General features: G+C 43.2%; 1 protein-coding gene across 1 annotated transcript in view; it reads left to right on the top strand.

Moving 5' to 3' along the window:
• The first annotated feature begins 8,774 nt into the window (after positions 1-8,774).
• The window catches only part of LOC126260498 (uncharacterized), a 112,631-nt gene continuing 95,810 nt past the window's right edge, over positions 8,775-25,595 (top strand). The window contains exon 1 of the mRNA XM_049957827.1: positions 8,775-8,840. Within this exon, the coding sequence (XP_049813784.1) occupies positions 8,775-8,840 (66 nt within the window). The remainder of the gene's footprint in view (positions 8,841-25,595) is intronic.

Raw genomic sequence — 25,595 nt, 5'->3', positions numbered from 1 at the left:
AAACAGAAGTGATGTATCTACCGATAGTCACTAACATCCGGAACGGATGGGCATTAGAGGAAGAAGAAGACGGAGAAGGAGATAGAGACTTAATCGATAACTTTGTGTTTCAGATTCATCTGCACTAACTACGATAATACATCATACTGAAGGCAGCGATGGTTCGTAAACACACGTTCGCAAACATCTCGTAAACGGTTAGATTTCAGACCACGTTTAATTTTTTTCCTTTTGTTGTATCATAGTTTCACAATTCAGTACAGTTTGATAACTGCAGCTACTAAAGATACGACTTGAGTATTACTGTCCGTAACGTGCATGGAAAAAGTTTTGGTCTAAATGAAATTACAGGTATTTCGGTTATATTGCACTATGTCACTGGTATTTGTGTAACTGCTACTGTTCATTTGTTATTTCTACTCTCTACAATGCAATATTAATTATGCTTATCGTTTGTTTTCTATGATATTGTAACTATTTCCCAAATAATGTGATTGTGTGTAGTTGAGAAAACTTGCTGCACGCTTCGTAAAATTCCAGTGTGTGTGTGTGTGTGTGTGTGTGTGTGTGTGTGTGTGTGTGTGTGTGTGTGTGTGTCTTTGCCGGTCGGTGTGGCCGAGCGGTTCTAGGAGCTTCTGTCTGGAACCGAGCGACCGCTACGGTCGCAGGTTCGAATCCTGACTCGGGCATGGATGTGTGTGCTCTCCTTAGATTAGTTAGGTTTAAGTAGTTCTAAGTTCTAGGGGACTGATTACCTCAGATATTAAGTCCCATAGTGCTCGGAGCCATTTCAACCATTTGTATGTGTGTGTGTGTGTGTGTGTGTGTGTGTGTGTGTGTGTGTGAATATGTTCGTCATTTAATTTCCTTTTGTCAGTAGCGATGATGATTTTTTACGACGTGGATGCTATATTGGAAGGGTGAACCACCAAGCCCTCTCGACGGGCTATCAGCCGTTCATAAATGCGCCGACCCATCTTCCATCGGCCACTGTGCCTCTTCCGGACGGTTGTTTACTGTCCCGATCTCGTACCACAGCATCCTTCTGACTGTTTACATTTTCTTCAGCTCTCAACCCTGCTCTTGGTCGATATTTTCAATTAATGCCTAATATTCTGTTGTTCATACCCTTACGAGTGTAACTCTAATTAGCCCGCATCTCGTGGTCGTGCGGTAGCGTTCTCGCTTCCCACGCCCGGGTTCCCGGGTTCGATTCCCGGCGAGGTCAGGGATTTTGTCTGCCTCGTGATGGCTGGGTGTTGTGTGCTGTCCTTAGGTTAGTTAGGTTTAAGTAGTTCTAAGTCCTAGGGGACTTATGACCACAGCAGTTGAGTCCCATAGTGCTCAGAGCCATTTGAACCATTTGTAACTGTAATTGAAAGGTGGCAAGCCATTCTATCATTTTAACTACTCTGTCGGTCAGAGTCATTATTTTTGTAAACAAATACGCCACTGCTCTCATTCATACTCCTCCATCCATTCACTGTATCCATTTTATTGTGGTGACACATGGATACTCAAGCTATTCAGAATGCAGTTGTACTAAACTAGTTAATTTGATGATTAATTTGAGTTCTGGAAGTTACCATAGACAAAGGAAACAAACGTGCCCTAAGTAAAATCACTAATTTCATTTATAAAAATTAGAAGTGTAGCTCATGATTTGAAGATTTTTGAGAGATAATACTTTTCTACATGTAAAGATAACATATAGCAACACTTGGACATATATTTATGATAATGGAAGAAACATCTTGCACCATTAAAATAAGACATCATTTGCATTTCTCTGTATTAATTCCCCCCCCCCCCCCCATTTTCGTTCCATGAGTTTTAATTTAGGCCCTATAGGAAAAAGGGAGATGGTGACACTCGGTCCCCACATTAGAACAAAAAATGGGAGAAACGCATGAAGTATCGTTTTTCGCCAAATGTATGCATTAAAATAGCTGATTAACTAATAACTTCATTACTTTCAAGCTAACTATTAATATTCATGTATACATTTATTAACAAAATCTGTAACATTCCGATGTATTGACTTTGTAATGCAAATTCAGATTTGGTTGAAAAATTCTCTTTCTTTGATAAATTTAATTTTTTCTTTATTTTTGCCGTATGCTTATATACAGCCTGTAGCACATACTGCTTTTGTTTCTCGCTTTTTACAAACAGTAATTGCGGTCCTCCATGTGAATAACATTACTCTCAACCAAGACATCCACAACTTTAAGCAATCAAAGTGAAATGCAGACGAAGCCGTCATTTTTCATGCCAATGTCAAGGATTTGTCTTACGGAACTCGTTAATTACGTCAAATCTGATAAAAAGGAAGGGTTATTTTATAAAATCAAATGTTTCAGATCCATCAGTGATAATTTTTGAGACTTAGTGAACAGTTTCGGTTTTTTTTACGGTTTCTCCTCACGATTCAGTGCATTGATCATTCTCATTTTTCCTTTAGAAGTCACGTTAGATGAAGAACGCAATGATCAAATTAATTAGGCGACTTGAAATGTAAATGCGGTGGTTTTGCTAAAGGCACACAGAGCTACCCTTCTACCTACATACTGACGAGGAATACACAAACAAATTGTATTCCCTTCTTGTTCCTATAGTTCGTTATGGAATACAACATTTTCAAACAAGAAATAATTTCCGTCGCCTACCCTACAACAGCCGACATTTGATGTCAAATGCGCTGAGGTTACTATTCAGACATTCCATGCTGTAAGAACATTGCAATAATTTTTATATCGTTTAGTAGTTTCACTTTCTTTTTTTTTCCTTTTGCGGCATATAATAAAATTTTTAGAATGAATTCACTTTAGCTGCACAGTGACATACTTGCAATCTATCCAACTTTACCACAATACCTAATAAGCTACGTAATTAAACAGTTACAACGTTTGTAAAGCGTTATCCGTTGAAACCTCGTAAATTCATAGCAAGGAAGTCGATATTTGAAGGTTCAAAGACACGCTCAACGATGGCCGTTAAATTTTCCCGCCACAGCTTATCTGCTTAGCTGCCTTTGACAAATCGCTATTTCGTGTCAGTGCAGCATACAAAGGCTAAGACAGAAGCAAGTACTTCAATTAGGTCATCCACAAAGAAGATTCATATTTTTGAAAATTCTACAGAAAAAACGAACTGAAAAATTACAGCCGCTTTGAATCTGAACCACGTCGTTTCCAAGGAAATATGGGAAAGAAGAAAGGCTTCAGTTACAATCGGTAAAAACAGCAAAACATATGTACTGATAACAACAATGCATAGCTGTAGGTCCTCAATGTTTTGCGCAGTTAAGAAGGATAATAAAAGAGAGAGAATCTTTACCGATACACACTAAATTTCATAGTCGTGAAACAACATTAGCAGTTTTGCACTTCTTTATTCTTTTAATAGAACAAATGCTTAATGAAATTTGTTCAGACGCCGTACGGCATAAATGATAACTTGCATGAGAAGGCACTTTTCAGTAAATTGAAAAAGTTAAACTTCTTACGTGATATGTTGTCAAACCTAAAAGTAAATTGAAACAGATAATAGTTCTTCCTTTTGTGATAAATGATGTCGCTTCATATTTTATAGCTCCCATACCATTTTAGGCGCTCTTCTGTCTTTTATATCTTCTCGAGCAATTGTGATTCGAAACTATTACAGGACATCGAGCCGAGGATCTGAATCATTACCTCGAGCACAACGCAGCAGCAGTTCGTCTGCTCTAAGAATTCTCCTTGGCTCGCACGCGCCACAGAGCAGTAACGTCCCTACAGGAGCGCCCACCACTGTGAACTGCTACGTATTCAGCTTTTTACGCACGCGTCTGTCTGCAACGCCTCTATCTCGCAAGGCGTTCCCCAACTTATTGTGTGCGGATACATACAAAGTTTTTCAAGTTACGTATATATTGAGAATGTTGTTACAGAATCACTTTGACAATGACGATTTCTTTGATGTAGTTACTACACATTCCTAACGATAAAACTTACGTAGAAGAACAATAAATTAATGTAGTTACAACTACAACATTGAACTGATAATACAGAAAATGGTGCAGACACAGGACGTCGTGTTGCGTGTTAATGAGCACTTCGCTCTCGTTTAAGTATGTGGCTGAAAGAGTCAGCCCTCAGGAATTGTGAAACGAACCTGGTCGTCCAGGACAGTGGACCACAAAGAGCGCAGATTCGCCACGAGATGGGGAAAGTCCACGGGCGTCTATTGTGTTGAATTCGGCCAGGCTGATCAGGCCTAAGCGCTGTAGTGTGCGAGTGAGACAGACGAGAACCTACGTCACAGGTAAACCTAGGGAAGCATAGCAGTGTTAAATATGGCGGACCCAAGATTGTCCATGAAGGGAAATATTTATGAAAAGCCACAGTTATTGTAATCTACCATCCTTCATAAATTTTCATGGTGATCCCTAGAAAACATGAATATTGATCATATCTATAATAGTTTAGGATTTACTGTTAAAGTGAAATTAACAAGTTTTGTAACAAAGATCTGAATACTAAAATCTGAACGCTTTGGTCGTTCTTAGCAATCGATATTTCATATATAAGAGCATCATTAAAATGACAACCGTTGTAAATATCAACTCTGCAACTATTTGTTTAAAAGATGTAGTAAATTTAAATTATCAGTATTTTCAGTTAAGCATCAGATCATCATTTCCTCCACACAAAACACATTGAACGATGACAGCACGACACCTTATTCAATCATTAGGTACTAGAATATTTGTTGTAAAGTTTAGTGCATAATAGTTAATTTTGTTCCCTATGTATTTATGAGAAATCACATTGGTGCAAGGCTTCTGGACGGGACATTCAAAGTTAAGATGAAAATTGTATTGGTTTTAAGTAAAAGAATTTAACGTTTATTATGTAATTATATTATCGTTACTTTATTTAGAACGTGAAAGTGGTCAAGTTTTCATTATTTAAATACGTTAAAATGTAAAATAATGTAGAATTAGCTGTCGCCAATGACATGGACGCCTTCAGGAAAAGGAACTGCCCTAGTCAGCGGGGTGAGGAAGTTGGGCGCCGGTGCAGACGCGAAAGCGGACAGTTCGGCTGGAGACGTCAAAGGGTACAGATCGGATTGAGACGTGAGAGCGGACGGTCGGCCTTTAGTCAGCTAGGAAGTGAAACGACTCAGAAAATTTCACGCTGTGTGGTATCGCGGGACTTAGTCTCTGAGCGGTGAGTAGCCGCGCGCCTGGTGTGAACTTTCCACTTAGATAACGAGGAGGCGTGTTGGAGTTTTAATTCACAATGAGATTGTGAATGATCGAACTGTGTCAAATGGATATGCGCTCGCGTGTAACAGTAACTGTAAATACGACCACTTTCGCTATTGGTTTGCATTCTGAATAAACATTATTCTAACAAAATCGTAACTGTGTCGGCTACTTCTTTTATGGGTCGTTAATTTAGTTTCCGATATTATTATTACTGTTATAATACGATATATGAACTTTGTATTTCGCGAAATTCCCATCAGCAAGCCAATTTAAACAAAGGGTCACAAGTGTTTAATTTAGGGCGTGTAATGCGACACGTGCGGTTCAAACCCTGGACGAGTTTGAGACAAGACATTTCGACGAAGAGGAACCGCATGTGAGCCCGAACATCTTTGGGATGTTAGCTCGCCGTTTTACGACTCAAACTGTGCGCAATAGGCTGCATGATGTGCAACTTCACTCCCGACTTCCATGGCAAGGTCCATCTTTGCAACCACGACACCATGCAGCGCGGTACAGATGGTCCCAACAACATGCCGAATGGACCGCTCAGGATTAGCATCACGTTCTCTTCACCGATGAGTGTCGCGTATGTCTTCAACCAGACAATCATCGGAGACGTGTTTGGAGGCAACCAGGTCAGGCTGAACGCTTTAGACACGCTGTCGAGCGAGTGCAGCAAGGTGGAGGTTCCCTGTTGTTTTGGGGTGACACTACGTATGGCCGGCGTACGCCGCTGGTGGTCATGGAAGGCGCCGTAACGGTTGTACGATACGTAAATGCCATATTCCGACAGAAAGTGCAACCTTGTCGGCATCTTAATGGCGATGCATTCGTGTTCATGGATGGTAATTCTCCCCCCCCCCCTCCCCAATCGTGCACATCTTGTGAATGACTTCCTTCAGGATAACGACATCACTCGACTATATTGGCCAGCATCTTCTCCAGTCATTAACGCTATCGGACATGGCTGGGATGGATTGAAAAGGGCTGTTCATGGACGACGTGATCCACCAACCACTCTGAGGGATGTACGCCGAATCTCCGTTGAGGAGTGGGAAAGCCTGGACCAACCGTGCCTTGAAGAACTTGTGGATAGTATGCCACGACGAATACAGCCATGCATCAATGCAAGAGGACGTGCTACTGGTTATTGGAGGTACCAGTGTGTTCAGCAAGCTGGACAACCACCTCTGGAGGTCCAGCTGTATGGTGGTACAATATGTAATGAGTGGTTTTCATGAGCAATAAAAAGGGCAGAAATGATATTGATGTTGATCTCTATTCCAATAGAGGTGATGAAAAACTGTTTTTGATGTGTATGTATTTATCGTGTAGCACAAAGTGCTCACACTTGAAGCATAAAAATTTGAAATTTTCTCTTTCCAGCAACATTGGAACTGTGTTTCTACCTTTTGTAGTTCGGAAGCAATGAATGTTTGAAATGTGTTCCCCCTTTTTGAATAGCCCTCTATAAAGTTTCGTTAGCTGTAAGTTGGCAGTCTAGTTATGTTACAGGCCTGCATGATTGAGAGTTCCTGGAAGGATGAAAGATAGTCCTTGGGGAGATGAGTCGCCAAAAACAGCACAGCTAGAATCGTGGTTTCACCGAGAGTTATCTCACAATCCTACAGTATGTGGAAGACGTCTATTAACGGTTGTCTGACAGTTGACAGTATGTGTCCAGTTATTTCGTGCAACTAATATCCGAACAAATAAATTTTCTCCCGTAAACTAAATGAAGAAGAAAGCATTGTATTTGCGGCGACTACTACCTTTACTTGTAAAAGAAAGACTACTGCGATAGCGAGGGAATGAATCGTAAGCTGGAATACTTCGGCTTTATCTGCACTCTCCGTGACATCGTCACTGATTCGCCACCTCACCCTAACAGTGAGAACGCTTTCAGTAAACGTAACTGAAGTAAAGAGGCTGCCTTCATTAGATAATGTTAAAATTTCCTATGCAGAACTAATATTTTTGAAGCTAACGGGCTTATTGTTTTTCTTGGTTTTTCCGACAGAGGCCCTTATCCTACTGTATGCAGATTTCACACAACTCATTTCTATGTGGAATGAAACCAATCTGTAGGAAAGGAAAAACGAACAAAACTTAGTGCTATGCAAGAGCTACATTAATACAGGGGTTGATCAAAAATATGGAAACACGGAGAGGAATTGACGATTGAACATAAATGTCTGCAGGTTCCCCTGCTGCATTTGATCAAGAACGTCACCTGTGCAATGTCATCAATATGTTGCAAGCGTCAATCGTGGTCAGAACAGTGTTCCGTGTATTTATGAATGCATTATGTCAGAGCTACGAGAATTCGAACGTGGGCAAATTCTTGATGCCCATATGATGGGTGGGTGCTTCCGTAAACAAAGTAGCCAAAGTGTTTGCTGTTTCAGGAGGCGCTGAATCGAAAATCTCTACTGCATACAGGGAAAGCGGAAAAGCATCATCCTCTGACATCGCTGACGAAGTGTGTGTTCTAGGATCGCCGCGTGACAAATGGTCATTCAAGAGAATTCTTATGAAAAATAAGATGACGACCGCTGGAAGAGGTACAGCAGAACTTAATGCTGCCCACTCGAACCCTGTCAGCACCAAAATGGCTCGAAGGGAGCTCCGTAAATTGGGAATTGCAGGGGGAATTGGAATTCCTAAATCGTTCATCAGTTATGCAAATGCACGGAATAAGAAAACGTATTGGTGAAGCCATAAAATCTGCATTATGGAGAATTGGAAAGAACTTAATTGGTCGGATGAGACTTGTTCCAAACTGTTTCTAACTTCTGGCAGAGTGAAACATGGCAGGGCCACGGTGATGATTTGGTCAGCCATATTGTGGTATTCCATGGACCCAACGGGTATTATGAAAGGTCGGATTACTATCAAGGCTTACGTGAAATTTTGGCTGATGACATCCATCGCTTGGTACAGTATTTGTTCCCCACTGGTGACACTGTGTCCCAAGACTTTACGTCCTCGTTCATACAGCCCGCATCGGCCTGGACTAATTTTGTGAGCACGAGGATGAATATTCGCAACCTCCCTGACCATCATGGTCGAAAGATCTAAGTATTACTGAGCGTCTGTGGTCTTCTTTGGAGAGGAGGACGCATGATTGCTATTTACCTCCATCATAGTTACCTGAGCTTGCCACTATTTTGTATGAGAAATGGTGAAGATCACTGTTAAGGTGGTGGTGGTGGTGGTAAGATTCCCTTCAAAACTATTCATGACCTGTATTTATCCATGTTAAGACGATCAGAACTTGTTTTGAATGCCATAAAGTTTCCTGCATCGTATAAGGCATGGTAATGTGTTGTGTTTTTGGTGTTTCTGTTTTTTTTTTCTTTTTGTCCATAGTGTGTATTTCACCCTACGCTACACACGGCGTCGTAGCAGAAAGATGGCGTGGCTGTGGTGTGTAACATGTGTGGTCCTTCTGGTGTTTCAGTCGCTGCTGCGCGGCGCGCTCCGCCAACAAAGCGCCGTCATCTTGATCTGCATGGCCATCGACCGCTACATGTGCACGCTGCACCCTTCCAGGTACCACCGGCACTCCAGCAAGAAGGTAAACACTCACCTGGCGCGTCGCTTAGCTCTCTGCGCTCTGATGCCTTTGAATAACGTAGATACTACAGAGATTCAAAAGCAGCCGGCAGACTGAGGCTGGAAACTTTAAATGAAGGTAGACAATGTACAGAAAGAAGGTATAGCAAATGTTCAATAAAGACCCCCATTGCCTACAGTAAACTGAGTTGACAAAAGTCATGAGATAGATATATGCATGTATGCAGATGGCGGTAGTATCGCATGCACAGATCATTAACGGGCCCTGCGCTGGCGGAGCTGCCATTTGTACTCTGATGGTTCATGTGAAAAGGTTTCCGACATCATTATGGTTGGACGTCTGAAATGAATAGACTTGCAGAATGGTGTCTGAAGCTAGACTCTTGGGACATTCCATTTCGGAATCCGTTAGGGAATTCAGTATTCCGAGAACCACATTGTGTGCATGTGCCAAAATATCAAATTTCAGATATTACGTCTCACCACGGCCAGCGCTGTGGCCGACTGCCATCACTTAACGACCGAATGCAGCGACATTTGGTAGAGTTATCAGTGGTAACAGACAAGCAGCATTACTTGTGAAATAATCGCAGGAAGCTATGCGGAAAGTATGACCAACGTATCCGTTAGGGCGTGCGACGAAATTTGGCGGTAATGGGATATGGTAACAGACAAGCGACTCAAGTGCCTTTCCTAACAGCACGAAACAGCCTGCAGCGCCTCTCTTGGGATCGTGTCCACATCGGTTGGACTCCAGACGAATGGTAAACCGTGGCCTGGTCACATGAGTCTATTTTAGTTGGTAAGAGCTGCCTATGGACCTATGTTATCAACGAGGCACTGGGCAAGCTGATGGTGGCTCTATAATGAAATGAACTCATCATTGACTGGAAATGGTTATGTTAGGCTGGAAACAATCTGCAGCCATTCGCGGATTTCATGTTCTCAAATAAGGATGCCATTTTTATGGATGACAGTGCATTATGTCACCGAGCCATAATTGTTCGCGATTTGTTTTAAGAACATTCTGGACAGTTCGAGTGAATGATCGCCCGACATGAATCCCATCGAGCATTTGTGTGACCTAATCGAGAGAGCAGTTCGCGCACAAAATCCTGCACGGCAACTCTTTCGCAATTATGGACACCTATAGAGGGACCTCCAACGACTAATTGAGTTCAAGCCACGCCGAGTTGCTCCTCTACACTGGGCAAAAGGAGGTCCGACACGATATGAGGAGGCATCCCATGACTTTCGTCAAGTCAGTGGATGTTGGCTTATGGTTTATTATTTATCAGTCTCCTGACTGGTTAAATGCCACAGTGTACCGCCTCTCTAATGCTGCGTTAGCTATTCCCTGATATCTTAACACATGTGCTATCACGTCTGTCTCGCGTTGTAGGCAGTATTTTTCACATACAGGGTGTGTCATACTGAATGGGGCAAACGCATACCGTTAAAAGTACGCGGTTTTAGAGGCAAAAACACGTAGTAGACACACACTCTTAAAATGCATACTTGAAGAGTTATGGACACTTCATCTTCGTTGCCGTGAAACGTCTTCTACTGCAAGCTCTTTGTTTTCCATAGCTCACGAGGAGGTAATATGGACGAAACCCAGAAAAAAAATTTTCTACTATGCAAGCTATGCCCTTGTTCACCAGAGGAGATGTGTTTCATAGCAGCGAAGATGAATAAGTGGCCATAGCTCATCAAGTAAGAATTTTGGAGCCCATGTTTACGTCTTGTATCGTGTGCTTTTAACTATATGTGTTTACGTCATTAATTATGAGACACCCTTTACTCCGTCCTCACCGATTCTGCGAAGAATCTCCTGATTTATCTTCCACTAAATTTTCATCTTCTATACCACCTCATTTCTTTGATTTTCCGATTTTTCGATGCTACATGACTCACTTGCATACACTACTGTGCTTCAAACGTAAATTCTTAAAAATATCTTCCTTGGATGGAGACAGATATTTTATAGAAGTACACTTAAAGGAAATTCCCCCTTTCCCTATGTTAATCTGGCTGTTATGTCCTCCTTGCTTCCGTCGTCATTCCTTGCAGACTACCGAATTTCTTCACTTCGTCTACCATGTGGTCCCCAGTTTCATTCTGCCACTCCTCATTACTGTCGTCTATCTTTGGTTTACTCTAATTCTGTATTCAGTGCTCAATAACGTTCTTTTTTTCTTCAAGAGGCCATGTAATTCTGTCTCATTTTCCCTGGGGGATAGCAATGTCATTAGCGAATGTTATTATTGATATCCCTTACCCTCAATTTTTTAATCAGACACCTCAATCTTTCTTTCTTGGCACTGCTTCTTTTATATACACGTCGAGCAGCAAGAGGAAAAGATTTTTTTACCTTCTCTGTTTTCATAGAACCCCACTGGTCTTTTTACATATTACATATTAACCGTATTTTCCTGTAGCTTTTATGACTTCGATTTTTTTTATAATTTCAAACATCTTGCACCATATTATTTCACTGAAAGCTTTTTCTCGGTCTGCAACTCCTATGAAAGTCTCTTGATTTTCTTCTTATGTCCTGCTTACATTACCAACCGCAACTTCCGAACCGCCTCTCTGATGCCTTTATCAGTCTTGATGCCAATCTGTCATTTAACAGATCTTCAATTTTCTTTCCCAGTTATACGTATATGATTCTCGTCAGCAAATTCGATTCATGAGCTCTTAAGCTCGTTGTGCGCGCTTCCCTCATTTGTCTGCTTTTGATACCTTCGGGATTTTGTGGATAACATGTCCGACAACATGTCAGACTCATAGACTCTACACACTGAATTGAATTTTCATTTGGTTGTTACTTGTCAGACAAGTCTTCTCCCTCGTAAAGGCTTTTCCACGTCACATCTGCTTTCAACAGTGGAATTCCTATTGCAGTTTTAATGCTGACGCCTTTTCTTTTGAATAAAACTATGGTGACATATCATGACTTTAACCATGGACTTAAAAGCGCTAGGGTATAATTCTGGGCTGAAGGGGTGAGGTGTTTAGCTTGTGGTCTTGCAGTAGCGTTCTTGCTTCTCCCACATGGGGTCCCGGGTTCGATTCCCGGCGGGGTCAGGCATTTTCCCTGCCTCGAGATGACTGAGTGTTGTTGTGTCGTCTTCATCATCCCCATTACGGTAGGAGGAAGGCAATGGAAAACCACCTCCGATTGGTACTTGCCTAGTCGGCGGTGAGGGTTTCCCACATCGTCCCCTACGCTCCTCGGAGTATGGGACCTCATCATACCAGCATCATACACATAATAATTGTTTTCTTTACAGATATCAGTGTTCTTTTTGGTTATATTTCTTCAGTCCTTCATGCCATTCAGCGATAATTGCTTATGTGTGTCTTCTACATCCAACGTCATGAATAATGTACGAATGGTCGTATACAACGGCAGCCTGAATCCTCTCTCCTACCTCCCGCATCAAGTTAACCAATGAATTACATACAGTATGACCCTCCAGGGTGTGCCTGCTCCTAACTACGGTCTGCACCTGTTTTGGTCAAATGTTTGAATGGAGAGAAAACAAGTCTCCCGAGAAATTGCGTAATAGTTACGAGGGTTGCCCAGAAAATAATGACCCCATTTTTTTTCTCAGCCGAAAGGAATGCTACGAATACTGTGGGGAATATTCACAAACGCTTGTGCAAGGTCTATGGAGCCTCTACTGTCGACAGAAGTACAATTAGCCACTGGGCACGGAGGGTGAGGTCATCAGAATGCGCTTCGGCGGAGGTCCGCGATTTGCAACGGTGGGGGAAATCATCCACGGCAGTCACAACTAGCGTTTTGCTGCGAGCTGATGTTGTAATTCGCGAGGACAGATTAAAGGACGTTATTTGTGGAAGACATTTTCAAGACGACGAGGAGGAAATGTACACAGTGAAGCACTGGCTCCACCACCAGGACCAGATTGGTACCGACAGGGCATACACGCCCTTGTTTCGCGCTGGAGGAAGGCCATGGAACCGGACGGAGATCACGTGGAAAAATAGGGTCTATAGATAAAACACCGTTCTTTCGTATGCCTAATTCTCACTATGTTCAATAAAGAATTGTTGAAGAAAAAATTGCGGTTCATTATTTTCTGGGCAACCCTCGTATTTGTCAGAATTTTCATAGCTAAAAGAAAGGTGGGAAACGGGCAAATTTTGACTTTCACCCGTACTGTTCAGTCAACGCATAGAAGAAGCAATGTGGAAAATAAAACAAAGATTAAAGAGTGGAATCAAAATTCAATCAGAAGACTTGCTGAGAATATTGCTACCCTTAGTGAAAGTGAAAAATAATTACAGGATGTGTTGAATGGAACGAAGAGTCTAACGAATATAGAATATGGATTGAGAGTAAATTGAAGAAAGACGAAAGTAACGAGAAGTGGAAGAAATGAGAACAGCGAGATATTTAACAGCGGAAGTGGGGACCACGAAGTGGACTAAGTTAAGGCATTCTGCTATATAGGCTGAAGAATAACCCATCACGGACGGAGCAAGGCGGACATTACAAGCAGACCAGCACTGTCAATAGGGGCATTCCTGGTCAAGAGATGTCTGCTACTATCAGCATAGGTCTTAATTTGAGGAAGAAATTTCTGAGAATGTGCTTTTGGAGCATGGTATTGTATGGTAGTCAGACAATGATTAAGAGAAAAGTGGAACAGAAGAGAATATAAGTATTTTACGTGTGGTGCTACAGAAGAACGTTGAAAATTAGGTGGACTGAATAGGTGAGGAATGAGAAGTTCCTCCACAGAATCGGCGAGAAAACGAATGTCTGGAAAACACTGACTTGAACACCTGTTAAGGCATCAGGGATTAACTTCAGTGTAACTAGAGGGAGCTGTAGAGGGTAAAATATGGAATATGTAGAGAAAGACAGAGACTGTAATACGTACAGAAAATAACTGAGAACGTAGATTGTAGTTGCTACTCTGAGATAAAAAGGTCGGCCACAAGGAACGAATTGGCGGGGCGCCGCATCAAGGCAGTAAGAAGACTGATGATAAAAAGGTATCAAATTGACCAGCGTCAGGACTAATTTTGGAAAAAAGCTTAATTTCTTGAAATTAATCAGGGTAATTAAGAAAAACTAATGATTTGAGGGTAAATTGAAATATCTCACGAACAGCTGCTGCTAGCTACTTAAATGAATGTCGGAAACATAAAATCACAGCATTCGCTAAAACTTTTTTCCTTTCTCTTATACTCAATGATAATATGATACCGATCGTTATTAAAATACATCATATATCATTCTTTGTAAACAAAACTTGAAATAACAACAAAATTGGAAAAAGAAACGTTCATTTGTTTTGTGAAATGATTTGGTTAAAGTACGAAATTAAATTGATTAAAGAAACATTTCTCATGCCTTTGAATGATGCTCAGAATCTGTATCCAGTGAGTTGCCAACCGCGAAATTAAATTTCAGTGTTTGGCGTGGACTCTAAGAATTCTGAAGAGTACTAGTGGATATCTGTTTGGCGGGATTTTTGTTGAGTGACCTCCTTACGTCACTAACGTATGTGAAACACACCTGCTGCAAATTATTTCCAGCATCAGTCAAAGGCACATTAAATGTTTCGCTGATCTATGTTATTTCTTACTTATAGGCAATTCATTTCACAAAAGATTTGAACATTTTTCCCATTTTATAAATTTTATTTTTATATTCTAACTTTTCTTAATAATGTTACTCGGACTTAGGAATTAATTTTGGTGTATTCGATATGTCAGAAATACACTGCTTAAAATAATTAGGGGAACATGACTCTAGCCGTCTGCCACACTCCATTGAGCAATAAATGAAGACTGGGTATGGTACAAAATTATATCTTTATCTTTTCAAACGACGTGTACATCAAATTATCATTACATCCTCTATCGTTTATATAAAAAGAACTGACATGTTCGACAGGTGTCGATAACAAAGTGTAAACAATTATTCATCCCGTAATACTAGAGGCTTTTCATTTGACTGTGAGAGCTTCAGTAACTTTTATATCGTGTGTGAGGCGTTTATCACTGCCTTACACATGCATGGCATGCTCCCTATAAGTCTACGGAGGTCACCCTATGGTATCCGCCCTCATTCTTCAATCAGATCTGACGAGAGTTCCTGGAGAGGCTGTGGTGGAAGAGGACGACCAGGAACATGTATGACAAGTGCGTGCTACATCGCACAATCGGGTCTGGGTCGTGACAGAAAGTCGGCCATTCCATTACTTCAATGTCCAGCTTTTGCAAGACATTCCTGCTGACGACCGTCACATGGATTACAAGGATTTCAGGGCCAGCTCAATATGCAGCAGCTATCACCTGGTCCAACGGGATCTGTTCTTTGTGCTGTCTGACGGTAAGGTGACGATGGACAATGACAAGGTCCGTATAAAAATGGTTCAAATGGTTCTGAGCACTATGGGACTCAACTGCTGAGGTCATCAGTCCCCTAGAACTTAGAACTACGTAAACCTAACTAACCTAAGGACATCACACACATCCATGCCCGAGGCAGGATTCGAACCTGCGACCGTAGCGGTCTTGCAGTTCCAGACTGTAGCGCCTATAACCGAACGGTCACTCCGGTCGGCACAAGGTCCGTATAGCTGTCAACACTGAAGCCTCCCCACAACATCACAGAATCTTGGAAGTTCTCCTGGACAGGTGCCGCTCACCACGAATCTCCGCACACGAACATGGCCATCACATCATGTCAGAGGATATCTGGACTCGTCTGTATATATCACGATTCACCAGTGACGAAGTTGCCAGTTGGTATGGTAAGGTAGAACTGAATGCCGGCTGCAAGATGATTACATACAGACTAATCGAACAGGAAGTCTGGGTCATGAGGTCCTTTCTCGTAAATGTTCGTTACAGTCTATTAGCACACAGTGGCCCTTCTGAGTTCGTCTTACAGTGCTTCCATACAAACAGCAACGCAGAGATGGCCAGATGTTGGTCTTCACGTGGGGTTGTAATGCGTCGGCGACCTTGTCCAACTCGCCTTGTGTACTGACTTGTCTAACTGTAGCGTTCCACAACCTATGGATGGCATGTGGAGGGGCATTGACATCTGCAGCAATACGACCTAAAGTTCATCCTTTTTCGATAAAAAAAATGCCGTTGCAACTTGTCCTGCATTAAGAGGTCACACTGAATGCGCTTGGTTGAATACAACGTCCACAGATGACAACTGCCATCTCTGTATTTCACTGGAACGCCGGTACTCACTTCCCCCTAATGAGTCCCGTGAAACTGTAACGCATAACACAGTCAATAAACGGCGAATGGTTTTAATTGTTGCCTAAATTGAAAGCTAAGATCTCAAGCCAAGCGTACATTACAATGAATGAGGTCGATTCCTCATAGCAAGACAATAAAACAAATCCATAAAAGTGCGCGTTAGGAAATCATTCGCATTTCAGTATACATTTCTACCTGTTCGTGTAGATTAACGCGCTAACTTCCATGACACAGAAGTGAATCAGAATTAGGTCGAATCTACAAACTGAGTTAATGACCCTTACTCTGGTACATCTGCAAGCTAGGGCACTTCTCTCGCTCCTTTAGACAAATGCCAAGCTGGTACACAATCTCGCCTCAGAAAACACGATACTCAAATACCTGGAGAACACTAAAATCTAAACTAAACTCCTCCCGAGCAGACTATGAAAACGAAACGGTACCGACCGGCCGCCGTGCCATCCTCAGCACACAGGAGTCACGGGATGCGGATATGGAGGCGCATGTGGTTAGCACACCGCTCTCGCGGCCGTATATCAGTTTACCAGAGCCACTACTACTCGATCAAGCATCTCCTCAGTTTGCCTCACAAGTGCTGACTGCACCCCGATTGCCAACAACGCTCGGCAGACTGGACGGTCACCCATCCAAGTGCTATCCCAGCCCGACAGCGCCTAACTTCGGTGATCGAACGGGAACGGGCGTTGCGACTGTGGCAAGGCCGTAATACGATAACACGCACTACATAATTTAGGTGATTCACATAAGTTTGCGCTCACCACTTTCTTCCCGTAGATTAGCTGACGACTGTGGTGTTCAGATGGGCACTCACCCGTAAATAAACACGGAAACTTAGTTCCGGGAATCGAACACGGGCCCATTCGCCTACCAATCCGCCGCACTGATCGCGCAGCTACCGAGGCGGACAAAGCGGGAGATGAGGGGCCGCCCTGCATTTCCCTAAATGAGCGTGGGAGACCGTCAATAAATCAAACTCAGGCTGGCTGATGTACCAGGCCACAACCGTTAATCCGCCGAACTGAATTAGATGCAGGTCAAGCTTACCTCCAACACTCGCAAACTAGTGCGCTGCGCGTTACGCTATACGAGCAGTTCTCGCTTGGCAGCTAGTAATACACTATAAAAATGGCTAATTATTGACATATGCAAAATGTCGTTGTGGTCACCTAAAAATTAAGCTACGAATCGTGCGTAAGCAACTGCTATCCAGTGAACATTTGTTTCCAGATTAGTAGCTTTCTTGCTAATTCCCTTGATTAATTTACCTGGTATTAGCATGAACAGCATCACGCAGAAAAGTAATACTGTTGATAGAGTATATAGATTTTCTACGATTTTCTTGTCTGTTGTCAATGTACAATAATATGCCAAAACATTATGACCACTTAAAACATTATGACCAAATTCTTAATAGCTTGTTTCTCCGTCTTTGGAATGAAATACGTCACTCACAATGCGTATCAGTGATACAAAAGTTTGTTGGTAGATTTGTGAGGTGTATGGCATTAGACGTCTATGCACAGGTCATGTAATTCGCATGAATAACGGGCCGCTGATCTGTGTACGCGCTGATGGCGCCCGATACCGACCCGGATGGGTTCAAAAGGTTCAAATGGCTCTAAGCACTATGGGACTTAACATCTGAGGTCATCAGTCCCCTAAACTTAGAACTACTTAAAAGTAACTAACCTAAGGACATCACACACATCCATGCCGAGGCAGGATTAGAACCTGCGGCCGTAGCAGCAGCGCGGTTCCTGACATCAGGCGAATTTGGTCGCCGAGACATAAACGTGATTTCACTATAATGCTCCTCAAACACCGTAGAACGGTTCTGCCTCTTTGACACGGACAGTTACGCTGCTGAGAGATGACACCGCCGTCGGGGAAGACATCAAGCATGAAGAGATGCAGGTGGATCGCAGGTGTCAGGGTGTGTTCAATTACTATCACAGGCCCCATGCAAGGGCATAATACTGCCCCAACCAACGTGCATCCTTGATGCACTAAGCGTTTCGAGCCGCTGTTCACTTCGATGACGGCGTTTATGTAGACGACCACCGACCTAGGGTAGCAAACATGTGATTTCCCGAAGAGCCGACACGTTTCCATTGATTGACGGTCAACTCCTGGTAGTCCCGTACCCACTGCAATCGTAATTGCCGGTGTAGTTGTGTCACCATGTGAACACGCAGGGGGGGGGGGGGGCGTGGCGCTGTGGATCTCCATGTTCTACAAGTCAAGAAGGTGCGGCGAACGGTGTGCGCTGAAACACTTGTGCGTGCACCAGCATTCTGCTCTTTAGCAGGGGTGCCACGGGTCACCTTCTGTCCTACTTTACAGAGCGGACCAGCTTCCGAACCCCACTTTTTGAGAAGAATCGTAGGCGTCCAACGATTTAGCGCCTGTTGGTAGTTTCACTGTCCTTCTACCTTCACTGTCCACAGATGCTCACGACAGTAGCACGTTGGCAATCGACCAGCTTCGCCGTTCTCGAGAAACTCATTCACAGTCTCTGCGTAATAATAATCTGCCCTTTGTCAAAGTCACTTATCTCAATGTATTTCCACATTTGCAGCCGGCGCAAGAATAATCGGCGCCGTATACAGTCAGACTGCTTCTACGTTACATCCTGGAGTCACATCCCACAGCATTCCATTCAATACATTAAATATTTTTAATTTCTGGGCCACTAGTCTTCTGACTGAGTTGATACCACCTACCACGGCTGCTAACCTCTTAATCTCAGAATGCTGTTTCTCAGAATGCTCATTCTCTCCTCGTCGATTACGCGGAGTACCTCTTAATTTCATATCTTATCGATACGTGCACGAACGAATGTTGATCTACCACGGTTCCTGTTTATGGATCCTGTCTCAGAAAGGCGACTGTAAACAGCAGGAAGCATTGGATGACCCGGTTGTTTTTCGCCTGGAAACTGCGGTCGAGGTGCCTCTCACGTTCTTTCATTCATTCAGTCATTCATTGTGTTCAAGGTAACATCAACAAGGGGAACGCACAGGGTTGTGAAATGAGACAAGATATAAGCTGATAAACCACAACACTGTGACCACTGGCAGTATTTGGGAAGAAGCTATATACAAGTTTAATGACGCCACTGCTATTTTTAAAAAATGTGCGGATGACCCATCTCTTCACGAGAATGAAACGTCTTGCCGGTCCAAACCTGCCATGTTACTGGCTAAGAGCATCACGGAGCCCATAACTTCTCATTATAAACTTTTATTTCTGTCAATTCTTACATTCATTTCTTGGGGGCTGCGAAACAGTTTGTTTCAGTCAAATTTATAGTTAAATCTTTCTGGTGGTGATTGGTTCAAAAACATGAATATCGGTCGGAGACTGTTCTGGTAAGCATCGTGAAGGTGGAAAACACTCAGACTTCAGGTTGCATTGTCATGTTGCAACAGAACTGGAGACAACAGTCATCGTCGATTCGATGGAGCATTTGTTTGCGATAATGGTCCATCGCGACATTCAGTACATCAAGATGACACACTTTATGTCCCAAAACTGGACCTAGATAGCTTTCCGTGCTGTTAGCTTTGTTCGGAACCTCTTTGATCAGGGTTACCTCGTTTACCATCGATCATACTGAATCCAGATTTATCCCAGGTGACGACCCCTGCAATCAAGACATTGCCTTATGTATATGAAGATGGTATCTGTTCTTTCGGACATGTCCGAAAGAACAGATACCATATATATATTTATATATATATATATATATATATATATATATATATATATATATATATATATATACTCCTGGAAATTGAAATAAGAACACCGTGAATTCATTGTCCCAGGAAGGGGAAACTTTATTGACACATTCCTGGGGTCAGATACATCACATGATCACACTGACAGAACCACAGGCACATAGACACAGGCAACAGAGCATGCACAATGTCGGCACTAGTACAGTGTATATCCACCTTTCGCAGCAATGCAGGCTACTGTTCTCCCATGGAGACGATCGTAGAGATGCTGGATGTAGTCCTGTGGAACGGCTTGCCATGCCATTTCCACCTGGCGCCTCAGTTGGACCAGCGTTCGTGCTGGACGTGCAGACCGCGTGAGACGACGCTTCATCCAGTCCCAAACATGCTCAATGGGGGACAGATCCGGAGATCTTGCTGGCCAGGGTAGTTGACTTACACCTTCTAGAGCACGTTGGGTGGCACGGGATACATGCGGACGTGCATTGTCCTGTTGGAACAGCAAGTTCCCTTGCCGGTCTAGGAATGGTAGAACGATGGGTTCGATGACGGTTTGGATGTACCGTGCACTGTTCAGTGTCCCCTCGACGATCACCAGTGGTGTACGGCCAGTGTAGGAGATCGCTCCCCACACCATGATGCCGGGTGTTGGCCCTGTGTGCCTCGGTCGTATGCAGTCCTGATTGTGGCGCTCACCTGCACGGCGCCAAACACGCATACGACCATCATTGGCACCAAGGCAGAAGCGACTCTCATCGCTGAAGACGACACGTCTCCATTCGTCCCTCCATTCACGCCTGTCGCGACACCACTGGAGGCGGGCTGCACGATGTTGGGGCGTGAGCGGAAGACGGCCTAACGGTGTGCGGGACCGTAGCCCAGCTTCATGGAGACGGTTGCGAATGGTCCTCGCCGATACCCCAGGAGCAACAGTGTCCCTAATTTGCTGGGAAGTGGCGGTGCGGTCCCCTACGGCACTGCGTAGGATCCTACGGTCTTGGCGTGCATCCGTGCGTCGCTGCGGTCCGGTCCCAGGTCGACGGGCACGTGCACCTTCCGCCGACCACTGGCGACAACATCGATGTACTGTGGAGACCTCACGCCCCACATGTTGAGCAATTCGGCGGTACGTCCACCCGGCCTCCCGCATGCCCACTATACGCCCTCGCTCAAAGTCCGTCAACTGCACATACGGTTCACGTCCACGCTGTCGCGGCATGCTACCAGTGTTAAAGACTGCGATGGAGCTCCGTATGCCACGGCAAACTGGCTAACACTGCCGGCGGCGGTGCACAAATGCTGCGCAGCTAGCGCCATTCGACGGCCAACACCGCGGTTCCTGGTGTGTCCGCTGTGCCGTGCGTGTGATCATCGCTTGTACAGCCCTCTCGCAGTGTCCGGAGCAAGTATGGTGGGTCTGACACACCGGTGTCAATGTGTTCTTTTTTCCATTTCCAGGAGTATATATATATATATATATATATATATATATATATATATATGTGTGTGTGTGTGTGTGTGTGTGTGTGTGTGTGTGTGTGTGTGTATAAGGCTCACCGGCCATTTGACCATCTTCTTCTGTGCGGATGCACTAACAGTGCCAGAACTCTTACGGGAATCGGCAACACGCCGCGGATTATGAGTATAATGGGCAGGGGCACTATGAAGATAGTGTGGGACAATAAGCTGAGAATGTGGGTCTCACGGGAGGCGTGCCAGAGATAAGCCCTGCAGTTGCACTATCCTCTGTGTCCTCGGTCATGTAAGCAAGAGATCCCGGGTTTGAGTTCTGGTCAGGGCACACATTTTCAATTGTCCCCGTTGACTTATATCAACGCCTATTTGCAGCTTGGGGTATTCATTTCATTGTAGACATTTCCTTGTTTAACACATCGCAGAAGATTAGACACTCAACGAAAGAGCACTGTTTTAGTTATTTCTTTACGAATCAGCTGCCGAGAAGCGTATCTTGTAGACACTTTGTGAAATTGGAGCTAGTCGTACAGAGTACGGTGTGCTGAACCATTGCTGATCCCTACAGTTTTCGCAATATCATCCAGTGTCGCTCGATAGTTTTCTTTCACGATGTCTTCGCAACGGGATGCGTCTGACATAAAGCTTCACATCACTTCTGAATTTCCGACTAAATTGGTAGATTTGCTGCTGTGAAAACGGGCATCATGATACTGAACTTACACTCTGCATGAATTTCACAGGAATTCTGCCTTCATTGAGTAGAAACCAACATCAGAATGCTGTTTGACCTTCATCTTCAGAATGCGATTCGGTAACTTTTCATTAGCTACTCGACCTATCCACCTAATTTTCCACATTTGGCACACAAGTCAGTCAGATCACTGTGTCCTGTTACGTGAAGAAGTCCGTAAATGCACACTGTACACTCTCGTCAGACTGTAAACGTAACTTGACTTAGCGTAACTTCTGCGTTAGGTTGAAACTTCTACGTTTTATTTCTGAAACTGCTGAATACTTACTGGACCCTCTTAAACTGCTGGTTGGAACAGAATCTACAGTCACTTCACTTGTTTTTATCATTTCAGCACTGATCTACAGATTTTTCCCTGACAAATACAACTCAAACTTATCCTATTCATTTACGACCCATAATATACAAACACAACAAAATCTGACTGCACAAAAATTAACACAAAAGAATGGCCCGGAATTAGAAGAAATCTTAACAATAACCCATACATTTCATAAGTCACTTACCTCACAGAAAATCTTCATTGCACGAACCACAGCAAATACAGCTAGCAGCAACTACAGCCAGCTAATTAAAAGATTCTAACTACTGTAGGCTCTAACTACTAATAGGCATATAGTTAGCAAAGGAAATATTTTATTGCGGAGGAAACAATGTATTTAGCAGATTTTACCTTCATCATGTGACATCCAGTTCCAAAAATTATATCTACCGAGCGAGGTGGCGCAGTGGTTAGACACTGGACTCGCATTCGGGAGGACGACGGTTCAATCCCGCGTCCGGCCATCATGATTTAGGTTTCCCGTGATTTCCCTAAATCGCTCCAGGCAAATGCCGGGATGGTTCCTTTCAAAGGGCACGGCCGACTTCCTTCCCCGTCCTTCCCTAATCCAATGAGACCGATGACCTCGCTGTCTGGTCTTCTTCCCCAAACCAACCAACCAACCAAAAATTATATAATGGTCAATAATTCCATTTCCAAAAAATTAGCAAATATATCAATCATGGTTTTCAATCCATTTCCAACTAACACTAAATCTCCATGACGGACACACTTCCAAAACGTTCGCTCGCTCACTGCTAACCTCCATCACTGCTAACTGTTAACTGCGAGTCCGCTCATCCACAGAGTCTATCACAGAGGGAGCACAGCGCTGTCAGTGATATTAATACAGTCTAAAGCGCTGCCAACATACAAACACATAAACGGGCTACTTATAAGGTTTGCAATATAGGGACGTGTGTTATCATGAAGTAGCAGCACGCATTGGCGCACCATTCCACAACGGTGGTTTTCGTCAGACATACTGCCCTATACAGATTCTTCATTATCTGACGGATGTCTACTTTGTCCTTCGGTGGCCAATAAAAGAGTAACAGACCTTTGGTGCTACTTGCACCCACTAGGTAAAGATTGCCGTAGTTCAAGTTCCCATTTACCACACGGGCGTCGGAAAGACACGAGTGCCAAACTAATCCGTTGCCCAGATATCGGTGCTCATAAATCCGCATCGGAATCACGCAGTGTTCCATATACGCTGCGGCAATACCCTAAGAAAGGAACTTTTTGGTCACCACTTACACCTCCACAAAATACTTCCTAACCTTAAATTTATATTTGATACTAACAAATTTATCTTTCTCATAAAATAATTTCTTGCTGTTGCTAGTCTGCATTTTATGTCGTCTCTACTTCAGGCATCACAGTTATTTTGATGCCCATACAGCAAAACTCGTCGACGAATTGAAGTCTCTCATTTTCTAATCTAATTCCCTTAGTTTTGTATCCCGCCTGGAAGGCGGTGCGAGGGTCTGCTCCCGTAAACTGAAGGGTAGGCCGAATGTAGGAAGTGAGTAGGAGCAGGAAAAGGTGCAATGCTTCGGTACTGCGTTTAACTTTACAGAACACTTAATAGAGAATAGTAGTCAGTGCAATACGTAACTTTGCACTGAAGAGCACGTAGGTGCGAAGCTGGATAAGCATCAACGGTAACTGCTACTGGTAGTTGGACAAACTATCATTCAAATAACTGAAGTAACAAAGTCTGTAATGGCTAGCCCCGTATGAAGTAGAAACAATGTTGCTAGGTCGTCTCCTCCTGAATCTGGAGCGGAGCTCGTAGATCTGCACAGCGCCGGCTAGAGGGCGCTGTCGTCAGTGTCGGTTCGTAGTGCCAACCTACGAACTTGCACCTACGCCGTGGCATCGTAGCTATCGATACCACACTTAGCATCGACTCATTTAATTCGACTGCCTCCTATTCCACTTTACATGTTAACATCCATGTTCTAAACTACTTCGAAGATAATATCCATTCCGTTTAACTGTCCTCTTGCCGTCTCCGAAAGAATTACAGCGCCAGCAGAGCTGCTTTCATAAATAAGCAAAATTTTCAGTTTATTTTATATTATTTACTATTTTTTATCTGACTCCACACAGCTTTAGTAACGACGAGCTACCAGCAGTAGCAAGAACCTGTTTCGACTACTTTATAATAACAAAAGAGATAGGTAATATGGATTCTATCCTATCATTATAGGAAAACTTCATTCAGATGGTTTGAGATATATTTATGCAAAAGGAAGAGTATTTTACTGTAAACATGACAATCGGAATTTAGTTTCGTCTTCTTCGATATTGAAGTAGTTGTGTTCTTTTAAATTGGAAGTATTTTTTTAATTGTTCCATAACTTTTAGAGAGAGAAATATAGCCTTATAACGCTTGTCAATGGTCGGAGAAAATGTTCCGCAAATATAACCGGACAATGTGCTATACAGTGTTAACCAAATATGGTGTAATGACGTATATTGGGCCGGCCGGCGTGGCCGAGCAGTGCTAGGCGCTTCAGTCTGGAACCGCGCAACCGCTACGGTCGCAGGTTAGAATCCTGCCTCGGGCATGGATGTGTGTGATGTCCTTAGGTTGGTTAGGTTTAAGTAGTTCTAAGTGTTAGGGGACTCATGACCTCAGATATTAAGTCGAATAGTGCTCAGAGCCATTTGAACCATTTGAACGTATATTGGAATCCGTCATCACTTAAATGTCGCCTAAGGGACTAGACCGAGTAACCCCGTTGAACCGATAAATTCAAGACATCATCACATTTTATAGCTATTTTTTGTGATATCTTTGATTTAAAGCATTGGGAGTGTTATATCAGCATTTCTTTTTTTACGGCCTATCACCTTCCGTTGGAAACTTGTAGAAAATCATTTCAGAAAACTGTCCTTGCTTCAATATCTCGGTGTAGCAGAATGTTAAAAGTGTTTTCGTCACTTGGTTTCAGAATTATCACGAGTCTTGTTGAATTTTCACTCGTTGTTCGTGAAATTTGGTAGACGTACACGTAACTTATATCTCCATAAATATTCGAAATTATTTGCAAGAAATATTAAGTATAGATTGTTAACACTTAAAAATTAGTGGATCACTTCAACATCGATTGACAAACGCTGTGCTTCATTACTACTCCTAATAAATGTGTTTCGGATAAG

This window comes from Schistocerca nitens, chromosome 5 (assembly GCF_023898315.1).
Source record: "Schistocerca nitens isolate TAMUIC-IGC-003100 chromosome 5, iqSchNite1.1, whole genome shotgun sequence".
Taxonomy (NCBI): domain Eukaryota; kingdom Metazoa; phylum Arthropoda; class Insecta; order Orthoptera; family Acrididae; genus Schistocerca; species Schistocerca nitens.
The sequence above is the reverse complement of the archived record's forward strand: the minus strand, read 5'-3'. Positions and strand labels throughout refer to the sequence as shown.